We start from the raw sequence: 12,686 nt of genomic DNA, 5'->3' as shown, positions 1-12,686 counted from the left end.
CCTGAGGAATATCTATTATTTCCAAGTGCCAGCATCTGCGCATCTTTGCATTTTGAATACAGCTGCTGCCATCGCATTGTACTTATTACGAGCATATACCTCTGTCCCTTCCATTGAATCTGAGCCACTGTCTTTTCACTGTACTATGTTTGGGTTCACTTGCTTGACTGCTCGCAAAATAAACTGTCTCACTGTACCTTGATGCACATGAAAATAAACATGAACTTCAGAAGTTTGAACGGGAACTTACTGTCTTTTAACGTCATATAAAACAGATGGTACAGTTAGCATTGCGGTTAGTGCAATGCTGCACTGCACCAGTGCCCAGGTTTGAATCTGGCACAGTCTGTCAGGAGCTTGAACATTCTCCCTGTGTCCGCATGGGTTTCCTCCAGTTTCCTCCCACGTTCAAAATGAACTGAGGATTGTCTTTAAAAAAAAATCTTTATTCCTGATGTTTTATTCTTCCCCAGGAATCTCTGACCATTGGTTGATCACACCATATGGTGTCCTGAAGATTCATTGGTTTTTCTTGTAATGGAATTGGGGTGGGGGGGGGGAGGAAGGAGTGTTTGGTTTCCTTGGGTTGCTGGATTGGGGAAGGGGATTGAATGAAGGAAATTGGCAAAGGAAGCAAGCGTTGACATGAGGAAAATGTTTTTCTGTAGGGAATGATTGGAGACTGGGATGCACTTCCTACTGGGGGTTGTGAATTCAGTTCCAGACATGACATTCACAAAGGAATTAGATAAGTGCTTGAATGGGAAACATTTCCAGGGGTATTGGAAGAGGCGATAGCTGGATTGTCTTTGCTAAACAGCCCGTCGGATGTGATGGGCCAAATGTCTCCTTTCTGGTCTAAGTTTCCTGTGATTCTGTTTACAGGGAGGGTGCTTCGATGTGGCAGATAGGATGTTTTTCAGCATTAAGAAGGAGTGGGAATCAGCATCCAGGGACAACATGAGTGATGTGAGAGAACTGACGCCAGAATTCTTCTACCTCCCTGAGTTCCTGCTGAATCATAACCAGATGGAGTTTGGTATGTGAGCAAGGGGCGTCCTGTGATTACAGCTTGATATCAGCACCCTCAATATTCTCTTGGTTATGGGAATCTATGTGACTGCTGCATTTCCTGCTCAGCCCTGTTGTGCTGGAGGAGGGATCTTGAAGTTGGCAGGTGCTGTTCACATCCTGAGTCCGTTCCAACCTGCCTGCATTTGGTCCGGACCCTTCTGAGCCCTTTCAATCATGTGGCATTTACATGTGACCATTGTCCCCGCTTCTGCAGCTCCTTCCAGATATGGAGCCTCTGAGGGAAAAACATGCTCCTCCCGTCCTTCTTAACCTTGCCTCTTTTGCTTTCAGCCTCTGTGCTCTTCTCTAATCATTTATCCTGGGAAAGTGTGTGAGCATCCTCTTTCCCTATGCTTCACATAATCTAGATACCCCTGTTAGAGCTGCTGCCTCTCAGCACCAATGACACAGTTTCGATCCCAACTTCCAAAGCCTTTTTTTTGACCATGTGTGTTCTCCATAGGCAACATATAACATATGAACCAGGAATGGCCCATTGAACCTTCTCCACCATTCAATGAGATCATGGCTGATCTGATGATCGGCTCATTACCACTAACCTGCCTTTTCCCCATGTCCCTTAATTACCCTAAAAATCTCTCCAACCTTGTCATAAATATATTTACTGAGGTCGCCTCCTCTGCTTCAGTGGGCAGTGAATTCCACAGATTCACCACCCTCTGTGAAAAGCAGATCCTCCTCATCTCTGTCCTCAATCTACTACCCTGGATCTAAAGGCTATGTCCCCAAGTTCTTGCCTCCCCCTCCATTGAAAACAACTTTCCTACCTCTATCTTTCCTAGTTTTATATTTCCATAAGATGCCTTCTCATTCTTCTAAATTCTAGCGAGTACAGTCCCAGACGACTCATTGTCCTTGATGTGTGGATTGGTAGGTTAATTGGCTGTTGTAGGTCAACTTCCTTGAAGTTATTCTTCCTGGTAAATGGTAAAACCTGAATAGGGTGCGCAAAATCATTGAGGACCCCTTCCATCCCATATACACAGTATCTTTCAGCTGCTCCTGTCGGGGAAGAGATTCGGGAATATCAGAGCCAGCACCACCAGGCTGAGGAACAGCTTCTTCCCACGGGCAGTGAGAATGCTGAATGACCAAAGGAACTGCTCACACTCACCCTCCGAGACTCTCCTATTCATGAAACCAGACTTATTTGTATAGATGAATATTTGTCCTGCCTATGCATTGTTTGTCTGGATGTGTGTCCGTCTGTTTTCCACCGAGGACCAGGGAGCAGTTTTGTCGGGTTGTACTTGTGCAATCAGATGACAACAAACTTGACTTGCAGGGAGTGTGTCAAGTGTACCTGCGACCGCCAGCAGCACTGTACAGTTCCCCTTTTGTAGCAGCGTGTTATCAACTCTCAACGAGAGCAATGTTCTTTCAGCATGAGATGTGTGTTATTTGAATTCAATTCCTACAAAGGAACCAGTCACAGCAAACTAACATTGGAACATAGGGTAAAACAACAGGCCCTTCGGCCCAAGTGTCTGTGCAGGACATGATGTCCGAATCGACCTAAGAGTTTGCTACTTGCAGCTAATAGATATCCCTCCATTCATGTGTCTATCTAGAAGCCTCTTATAGGTATCTGTCTTCATCACTGCTCCTGGCAATTCATTCCAGGCACCTGCCACTCTCCATGTAAAATATTTGCTCTGCGTAGCTCCTTAAACTTCCTCCTCCTTACCTTAAACCTAGGTCCTCCTGTGTGCTCAGGACACGCGAGTAAAAACATACAGGAATGCTGGAGGAACTCAGCAGGTCTCAAGTCAAATTTATTATCATCTGGTTGTACAAGTACAACCCGATGAAACAGCGTTTTCTGGTCCTCTGTACAAAATAGTGCAGACACACAACCAGATAAACACACATCTATATATAAAAAAATTGTTTTGTACAAATAGAGTCTTGGAGCAGTTCCTTTGGTCGTTCAGCGCTCTCACTGCCCGTGGCAAGAAGCTGTTCCTCAGCCTGGTGGTGCTGGCTCTGATACTCCTGGATCTCTTCCCCGATAGGAGTAGCTGAAAGATGCTGTGTGAGGGGTCCTCAATGATTTTGCGGGCCCTCTTCAAACAGTGATCCCAGGATCATGTCAATAGTAGTCTTGCAGCATCCATAGAATTTAAAGAGATACAGCTGACTTTTGGACCTGAGTCCCTCTTCAATGTATGAGTAAAATGCAGGCAAGTGTCTGAATTAAATACTGGGGAGAGGAAGGGGGAAGAATGGCAGGGGGGAAGAGTCCAGACCAACAGATAAAAGGTGTTACTTGGATATGCTAAGAGGAAAGGTGACAATTGATACTACTATTGCAGCATCTGCAGACCTTCATCTTTCACCCTGCAAAACGTAAGAGTGCAGGAGGAACTCAGCAAATCAGGAAGCATCCATGGACAGTAATGGGGGCTTGATGATTTGGTCTTGGGCCCCTCCAGGGACCTGTTCCCAGTGTCTGCACACTTCTTGTTTACCTCCTCTAGCGTGTGCTCACTGTCCTCCTCTCCATGACTTCTCATGATCTTAGTGAACAGTAAATCTGCATCAAACACATTTGCAGGTTCCATGCAGGATGGGACGACACTCGGAGATGTGGTTCTTCCTCCTTGGGCTAAAGGAGATGCTCGAGAATTTATCCGACTTCATCGCACGGTAAGCACGTAATCTAATGGCTGACCATAGTGTCTCCCAGCGTGGAAAGAGACCTTTCAACCCATTGAATGCATTCTGACCTCTCACCACCCAGCCATACTAATCCTACACTCCCATCTCATTTTAGTCTCCCTCTTGATTCCACCAGTAAGGGTGACTTGCCATGGCCAATTGACCCATCAACCAGCACGTCTTTGGGACATGGAAGGAAATCCGAGCACTCATGGGTAACGCATGCAGTCATGAGGAAAAGGCATAATCCCCATGCAGGCAGCGCCAGAAGTCAGGATTGAACTGGGAGGTAGCTAGTCTGATGCACCACTGTGCTGTTCTTCCATTTTCCTTATCGTCTGTCTTCTCAAAATTAAGTATGGAGAAGGAAGGAGCAGACAAAACCTCCTAAGCCAAACTTAAGAACATAACTGGGCTCAACTGATACTCAACTCAGGCAGATGGAGCCTCCAGTGTGACCCCCCAGCTTCACAGGATCACGCACTGTTTTGACAGAGGAACAGGACTATCAATTACATATCAGCTGATGTTAAAGCAGTGCCCTTAGTCCCTTTCCCCTGGAAATCATTGAACAGGTTCCTGCCTGCCCATTGCCCACATTCAATGCAACACATAATGTCCCTGCCGCACATTTCAATCTATGGCTTGGCATGTCACATGAAACGGTACGTTCACTTATATTCTACCTGCTTCTGTTGAGCGGGTGTACTTGTCTGCATGGGTTATATTCTTAAAGAAGTGGTCTAGAAGTTAGCAGCTCTAAGGACTGTTGTTTATTTTGTTTCTCCTGAGCGCACACATGGCTGACTTTGAGGTTTGAATCATCTGGGCTGTAACAAACACGATCCCTTCTGTCTTTATCAAAAAAAAATCACCTGACAATGCAGCACTCTCTCAACCTACCATATATACCCACATCCATGGCAGTCTAAGCTAGAGCCACAATGTGCTAAAATGCTGCACACAAAATTTAACAAAATCTCTTTTTGGGATGAATAGCAAGCTGTAAATTAGATTCTACAAATACATTATTAGTAGATTAAGTATATTAGTAAGGCTTTATCTGTAAACGTAGGGAAGGGAGGATAATTATCTATACTGTTATTGTTCATCTTTTGGGTGGCTCCGTGGAGGGAGAGGAACCTGCAGATGCAGCGACGGTTAAATGTTTTCAAAGCATGTGACTGAAAATAAAGTAAAATGCTTTAAGGTTTATATATTCATGTAAGTAAAGTTTGTTCAGTGTAAGTACAGTGTGGTATTTTTGTCTTTTAAACTGTTACCGTGAGGGCCTGTTACCATGCTGTATGTCTTTTCATATGTATGTATGCTTATTCTTAATACAGGTATGTTAGTTAGGCCTTGGAAAGGTGAGCTCAAGCAACTGGAAAACTTGCTTATCTGGCATACACTAATCCATGTATATACTGAATACCAGGGATATTAATGTTTAAGCCAACAAATTTAAACCATTGGTGAATGATTTTGGTTTTGAACATCAGTGGAAAGTCTTTTCAATGAATAAAATAAATCAATAAAAAATTAATGTATTTAAAATAAGATTAAATCAGTGGAATCACTAATGTGCTTCACTCACTTCTGTTTGCACTGCTGAGTTTGTCTAGAATTCTGTTTTACTTCAATCGCAATGTCTACAGACTTCTGTGTTTAATCCCTGTTGTCTTCTCACAGGCTTTGGAAAGTGAATATGTCTCCACCCATCTACATCACTGGATAGACCTCATATTCGGTTACAAGCAGAAGGGTCCAAATGCTGTTGAAGCAGTTAATGTTTTCCACCCTTACTTCTATGATGACCAGGTTGATCTCAACATCATCAAAGATCCAATGAAAAAGGATACCATCTTTGGTTTTGTCAATAACTTTGGGCAGATTCCTAAACAGGTACAAGTTTTAAATACTTTATTGAGGTCTGTAAAATTATGAAGGGGATGGATAAAGTGGATGACCACTCTCTTTTTCCCTGGGTTGATTCTAGACCTGAAGGGCATAGGTGTAAGGAGAGATGGAAGAGATCTCATCGGAATCTAAGGGCAACTTTTCACTCAGAGGGAGGTCCATTATCTGGAACAAGCTGTAAGAAGCCAGTACAATTATGATGTCCAGAAGACATCTGGGCAGATGTACGGATAGGAAAGGTGTGGAAGGATATGGAGTAAATGGGACCAGGCTCAGATTGCCAAGACAAGTAGGGCCAAGGGTCTGTTCTGTACTGTGTGGCCCTATCAACCCTCTGGAGTCACAAATGGACTAGACTAGGGTAGGACCACAGATTCCTTTCTATGAAAGACATCAGTGAAGCGGATGGGTTTTTTTTATAATAATGTGGTGGAACATTTATGGTCACCATTACTGATTAAAAATTGGTCTTTGACCTAGTTTATTATTTGAATTTAAGTGCTCAAGCTGCCAGAGCACCCTTTGAACTCTGGTCCAGGTTTTGTTCCTGTGATTTAACTAATAAGTTGCATAGAACCAGTTGCATGGCTGTATGCATTATTCCATTACCCTCAGCAGACCTGTGCTCTCAAAATGATGCAACGTTACGGGAACGATAAATTAGCCTAAACGTGGGACTAGAAAAGTGATAAACTGCAAATGCAAATTCTGTAGCAGGAACAGAAAGATGCTGGAGATGTTTAGCAGGTCAGCCAGCATCGACTGAGCATAAGAAATAGGAGAAGGAGTCGGCCACCTGGCCCCTCAAGCCTGCTCCAGTATTCAATAAGATCATGGCTGATCTGATGGTAGGATCATCTCCACCTACTTAAAAGGTTGACTATGTTTCTCTCCACTGAGGCTGCCTGAGTTTTTCCAGCATTCTTTAGCACTTCATCTTTGTCCTGACGACTGATTCCATTATTTGGTTGTTGCCTGTGATAGTGAGACAGCAGGAAACAAGTTATTTGATCCACCAAGACCAAACAGTCCATCAACCAATGACTGTAACTGTAACGGTTAAAATCTTTGTCCACATTTAGTTTGGCCCCTATTGATTGGACATTATGAGGGTGCAAGTTAGGATAAGTGGTGTCCACCACAGCACTGCCCTGCTTCATTAGTAAACTCTGGTGAACAGTTAAAGTGCATCGTACACAGTTCCTTTTACACCTTCGCATCAGTGACAGGGATCTCCCAGTGGCCAACCATTTCATTTCAGCGACCCACTCCTGCGCTGACATATCTGTCCATGGCCTCATTCATGGCCTAACCAAGACCACCCATAAATTGGAGGAGCAACACCTAATTTTCCGTCTGGGCCCTCTCCAACTAGATGGTATTAAGGTCAACTTCTCTGGTTTCTGCTAGCTCACTCCCCATTCTCCCTCTCTTGCCCATCCCTTGTCTTCTTTCCTCCAGCTCTCCAGCCCCTTCCCTCTCCATTTACAGAGCCCCCTCCCCCCCTGTTTGCTGCTGTGCCCTCCCTCCCTTATCCACTTACTACCTCCTGCCTCTGTGACTGCACTCCCTACCCCTGCCCCCTACCATTGTGTCCAGGCACCTGTCTACGTTGTGCTCATACCTTGACAAAGGGCTCAAGCCTGAAACGTTGTCTCTTCTATATAAATTACGCTGTTTGGCCTGCTGGGTTTCTCCAGCTTTGTGTTTTTACTTCAATCACGGTGCTTTCAGACTTTTGTCTTTTATTCCTTTTGCACCAGTGGTTCTCCATCTTTTTCCCCCACTCACATACCACCTTAAGTAATCCCTAACTAACCACAGAGCACCTATACTTTAGTATATCATTGGAACTCTGTAGTTAGTAAGGAATTATTTAAGGTGGGGGGAAAATGTTGAGAACCACTGTTTTACACTGACTGGATTTTCATCTTTAAGACCCATCTTGGCCAGTTTCTTTAATGTATAATGTTACCAGGGATCACTGTTAAACTGCCTTGTAGTGTGAAGCTCTCACATTCTGATTTGCCCCAACTCCAAGTGCCCTCAAGACAGATGGCATAATCCATATTTATCTGCCTTGGTCCAGTCCAGAGCTGAGTCACAATATGTCCTCTAACTGCTTCCAAGAGAGGGATTGAGATTGTGATTCCAGAGTATTTTGGTTCAGAGAATTGTTCCTGCATCAGGCCAACTTGAATGAATGTTATTCAGAGATGTCCTTCATCTCACTTGGTCTCATTTGCAGCTCTCTGTTGTTTAGGCTGTGAAATGATGGGATTAGATACAGTTTTATAAGACAAATAACCCTCTCTCTTGTCTGCATTCAGCTGTTCAAGAAAGCTCATCCTCCCCGGTTAATCCAAGGAAAGCATTTGTCAGGAAAAGACAGCTTCCTGCTGGCATGCACCCAACCCTTCTTCTACCACCTGGAGATGCTTAAGCCCTCTGTTGTTCCTGTGACAGGTATTTGCAGTAAAAAAAAGCCAGGTATTTGGTACCAACGGGGATTGGTAGATGCTGAATAAGTGAATGTCCTGGTGACTTGAGCTTACATGTTATGTGATGGACGAACTGACCACTAGGGGGCACCAATTTTAAACTTTCATATTTTTTACCTATTTATTTTCTGCAACATTTATGCTGGTTGCTTGAATTCCGGGTAACAGGGATTTTACTAAATGAAGAAGAACCTCTGAAGATTTTTTACACACCTTTAATTGACGGTGTCAAATGCCTTCTCCTCCACCCCATCTCTGTGTCATCACTTTCAGGGAACTATGTCCTACAACATGCTCCAGGACCCTGAGGCACACTGTGCAAGTCCTGCCATGATTTGGCATATCAAAATATAATGCATCACAAATCCGAATTAAATTCTATCTGCAATTCCATGGTCTACTTCCTGAGTTAGTCTTAATCCTGCTGCAAACCTCCTTCACTGACGTCTGGTTTCAGAATCCAGATTACAAAGAAAGATTGAGCAGATTAGGTCTTTATTCTTGGAGTGAAGAAGATTGAGGGGTGGGGGATTTGATCGAGGTATTTAAGATTATGAAGGGGATAGAGAGAGTTGTGGATAGGCTTTTCCCCTTGATGGTTGGAGAGATTGAAACAAGAGGTCATGAATTAAGAATTAAGGGGAAAATGTTTAGAAGTAACATGAGGGGGGAACTTCTTCACAGAGAGTGGTGGCTGTATGGAATGAGCTTCCAGGAGAACTAGTGGCAACGGTCCATTTTGTCATTTACGGAAAAAGTGGATAGGTATATGGATGGGTGGGGAATGGAGGGTTATGGGCAGGGTGCAGGTAGGTAGGACTAGAGGAGAGTACTTGGTTCGGTGTGGACTAGAAGGGTTGAGATAGCCTGTTTCCGCGCTGTAATTGTTATATGGTTATATATGTAATCCACACACTTGCTGCCTATATGAACTGTATTGTCATCCAAACACTTAATACTGATGACAAGCAATGAGCCTTTACCGATTCCTGTGGAGCAGTACTGGTCACTGGCCTCCGACTTGAGAAACAACCACCACTACTACCCTCTGACTCCTTCTACTCTTGTATGCCATTCTTCCAGAAATGAATGCTAACATTTTATTCGCCTTCTTCACCACCGACTCCTAATTCTAATCCTAAACCTTGTTCTCATTGTTGTGTGTAAGGTCTGAACTCCCTACTGCAGACGAGAGGTGACCTCAGGAAGTAGCCTCAGCTATGATCTGAGCTGGCCCAGTAAGAGTGCAGCGAAGGAAATTGTGCTGTTTCTCCCTCCCGCCCCAAGATGCTGCGACGGGGCGTGAGGGCGTAAGCACCACTGGAGCATAGCTAGCCAGCAATTCCGTCTTGTGCCCCAATTTTGTTCAGCTATCTCTTAAATCTTTGTTGTTCTTACTTCACGCAGCAGTAATGGACAGAGCTGTGGGCCACATTGCATTTACTGAGAAGGGAGTGCTTGCCATAGAGAAGAATACTCTGCTACTCCCACCTCACTGGAACAAAACCTTCTCTTGGGGTTATGATGACTACAGTTGCTCTCTGGGAAGCTACGGCAACGACAAGGTATGTAAAATGCGGAACTGCCGAAAGCCAATAGAGATTCATCTCTGATTCAGCTTAGACGTTAAATCAAGGCACAACCCATGCTCGTGAGTGGATGGACAAGATCTCACTCCTTTGAGGAGGACAATCAGGAAAGTTGTTCTCGTGGCCCTTCCGATATTTATCTCTCAGTCAGCATTGCAAAACTGAAAACCAAAGTCAACAAAAATGCTGAAGATGCTGGAAATCTGAAACAGCAAATGTTGAGGAAAAACTCTACAAGTCAGACAGCATCTGTGCAAAGGGAAGCTCGAGGATTTGGATCTGCTTTGTAGAGCTGAAACATTGACTGTGTGTCTATCCCAGTGGCTCTCAAACTTTATTTGTGCCACTCACATACAGTAGCACCTTAAGTAATCCCTTACTTAAGGTGATACTGTATGTGAGTGGGACAAATAAAGGTTGAGAACCAATGGTCTATCCACAGATGCTGCCAGACCTGCTGTGTTTCCCTGCAATTTATATTTTTTGTTACAAAATCAGATAAATTGGTTGTTATTCCCTGGACTTTGAAACGTGTGGACATCTTCCTCGTGTTACAACAGTACCTGAAATTCATGAAAGATTCCAGAATGCTTTGAAATGGATGGAGGTTGTGCAAAGTACCAGATAAACTAAGCAGACAGGTTCCAGACATGGCCAATTTGGGGAGACATAGAATGAGTAAGGTCCCTCTCCTCCTGATACCTCAAGGTCGGTGAGACAACAGGAGGATGTTTCTCTTGACGAGGAGTCAGAAACATGGATAATGGTGTCAAATGGAAGAGTGAGCTGTTTGGGATGAAATGAGCAGAGGTTTTTTTCTCTTGACGAGGAGTCAGAAACATGGATAATGGTGTCAAATGGAAGAGTGAGCTGTTTGGGATGAAATGAGCAGAGGTTTTTTTTTAACTTCTGTGGCTGCGAATTCTCTACCCTGGAAGGTTGTGTAGGCTTAACCATTGAACTTATCCCAAACAAAAAATAGTGGTTTTGGACCCAAAGTGTAATAAAGCTCTACAGCAAGTCATCAAGGCCGTCAGCCCCACTCCTCCATGCTGCCCAGGCTGTCTTCCTGAGCTAATCCCGTTCACCTGCACTTGGCCCACGTTCCTCTAACCCTTCCCTATCCATGTACCAGCCAAGTGACTGATCGAATTGTGTTTGAAAAAGAAGCTGGACTTTCTCAGTGGGTCACTCAGTATCCATGGAGAGAAATGGTCAGTCAGCTTCGGGATGAGCTAGTAGAGAATGCATGTAAAGTGGTGCGATAGACGGAAACAACAGCGTGCCACTTACTGGATCTGCTTCATGTGTTGCTGAAGCACATGTGGATTGATTTGAAAGTGTCCCCCTCTCTGCCACAGAGTCAGACTGTATTCGAGTGCCTATCAGACTGGGGTCAGTGCCTTTGTGCTGCTTGTCCAACTCCCACCATGGTGTTCACAGGTGGAACGAGCAGCGTAATCTGTGTTTGGGAAATGTCGAGCAGCAAAGAAAAATTGAAGAGTATGGTATTGAAAGAGGTAAGTAGAGTTTTTCTTCTCTTTGTCCAATGGCTTCTTTTATCCAGTTCTGCTATAAACACCCAATGTTCAGTGTTGTTCCTGCCAATTCTGCTATCTAGGATTTATTTGTGAATGTAAAAACACAATGCTGGAGAAACTCAGTAGGTCAAACAATGTCCTTTATACAGCAAAGGTAAAGATACAGAACCAATGTTTTGGGCTTGAGCCCTTCATCAAGGTATCAAGACAACAGGTCTCAGACACCTCTTCTTACTCCTTCTGCAGAACCTCACCACAGAACATCAAGCCACCATCTCCAGTACTACCTCTATGCTCAGCACCTCTGGTCACCTCCCTCCCACAGCCTCCAACCTCATTGTTTCCCATCCCTGCAATGTATGGTTCTACCTCCTACCCAAGATACTCAGACCCAATTATTCATGCAGACCTATTGTTTCCGCATGCTCCTGCCCCACTGAACTAGTATCATCTTATTCAAACATACCTTGATGAAGGGCTCAGGCCCGAAACGTTGGTTCTGTATCTTTACCTTTGCTGTATAAAGGACACTGTTTGACCTGCTGAGTTTCTCCAGCATTTTGTGGTTTTACTTCAATCACTGTGTCTATAGACTTTCATATTTTACTACATATGAATGGATTACACAGATTTTTTTTGTAGAAAGGACAATACCAATATCAAAAATAGAACAGAGGTAGGTCACCCTGTTTTTCATATCTGCACTGACATACATGGCTGAACATCTGAACTGAACACTCTCAGTAACTGAGTCACAGGTCTCTTGGGTAGATATCTCCAAGTTAAGGTAAAAGTTACATTATTGTCATGCAATATTACATTTTTAGAATGTAACCTACATGAAATTCTTTAACTTTGTCTACCATAAGAAAGACAGAGAGTCGCCACTTTGACAAGTGTCCCTCACAGAAATGAGGTCCCAGCGAGGAATGAACTCACAACCGTTGGTTTACAAGGTCAGCACTCTAACCACACTAACTCTCACTCAGCCACTTATTCTGGGAATGTTCTAGGATCCTCAGCAAGGAGGATGATCAGATTCACATCTACCCCATCCAATCCTACAAGAATTGTTATCAAGGCTATCACCCATTCTTCTGAACTCAAGAGAGTGTAAACCCAATCTTGTTACATGGCAATTCCATTTACTCAAGAGTCTGTCTAGAGAACCCTTGTCAAACACCCTACAGTACAAGTATATCCTTCCTTAAGTTTTTTTTAAAAAAAGGCCAGGCCGTAAGGAATATTCCAGATACTGTCTGACTAGTTTTCTATAGAATTGGAGAAATTGTACACAAATCTTCTTAGAAGAAATGCCAACGTATGAAAATTTGCCGATGACACCACGTTAATTGGCAGAATCACAGAAAGCAATGAGG

The 12,686-nt window shown here is 43.8% G+C and overlaps 1 protein-coding gene across 5 annotated transcripts in view; it reads left to right on the top strand.

Annotated features, from left to right (window-relative positions):
• Window positions 1-12,686, top strand: part of wdfy4 (WDFY family member 4) — a 224,292-nt gene that overhangs the window by 187,626 nt on the left and 23,980 nt on the right. For 3 of the 5 annotated variants that reach the window (XM_069885345.1, XM_069885344.1, XM_069885347.1), the window contains exons 53-58: window positions 886-1,039; window positions 3,653-3,744; window positions 5,449-5,661; window positions 8,007-8,142; window positions 9,585-9,742; window positions 11,128-11,286. In XM_069885345.1, coding sequence (XP_069741446.1) covers window positions 886-1,039; window positions 3,653-3,744; window positions 5,449-5,661; window positions 8,007-8,142; window positions 9,585-9,742; window positions 11,128-11,286 — 912 coding nt within the window. The remainder of the gene's footprint in view (window positions 1-885; window positions 1,040-3,652; window positions 3,745-5,448; window positions 5,662-8,006; window positions 8,143-9,584; window positions 9,743-11,127; window positions 11,287-12,686) is intronic. The other 2 variants (XR_011340161.1, XM_069885346.1) reach the window with 2 other exon arrangements.

Source organism: Narcine bancroftii, chromosome 6, assembly GCF_036971445.1.
Source record: "Narcine bancroftii isolate sNarBan1 chromosome 6, sNarBan1.hap1, whole genome shotgun sequence".
Classification (NCBI taxonomy): Eukaryota; Metazoa; Chordata; class Chondrichthyes; order Torpediniformes; family Narcinidae; genus Narcine; species Narcine bancroftii.
Note: the sequence above shows the minus strand (reverse complement) of the source record. Positions and strands in the feature narration are given on the sequence as shown.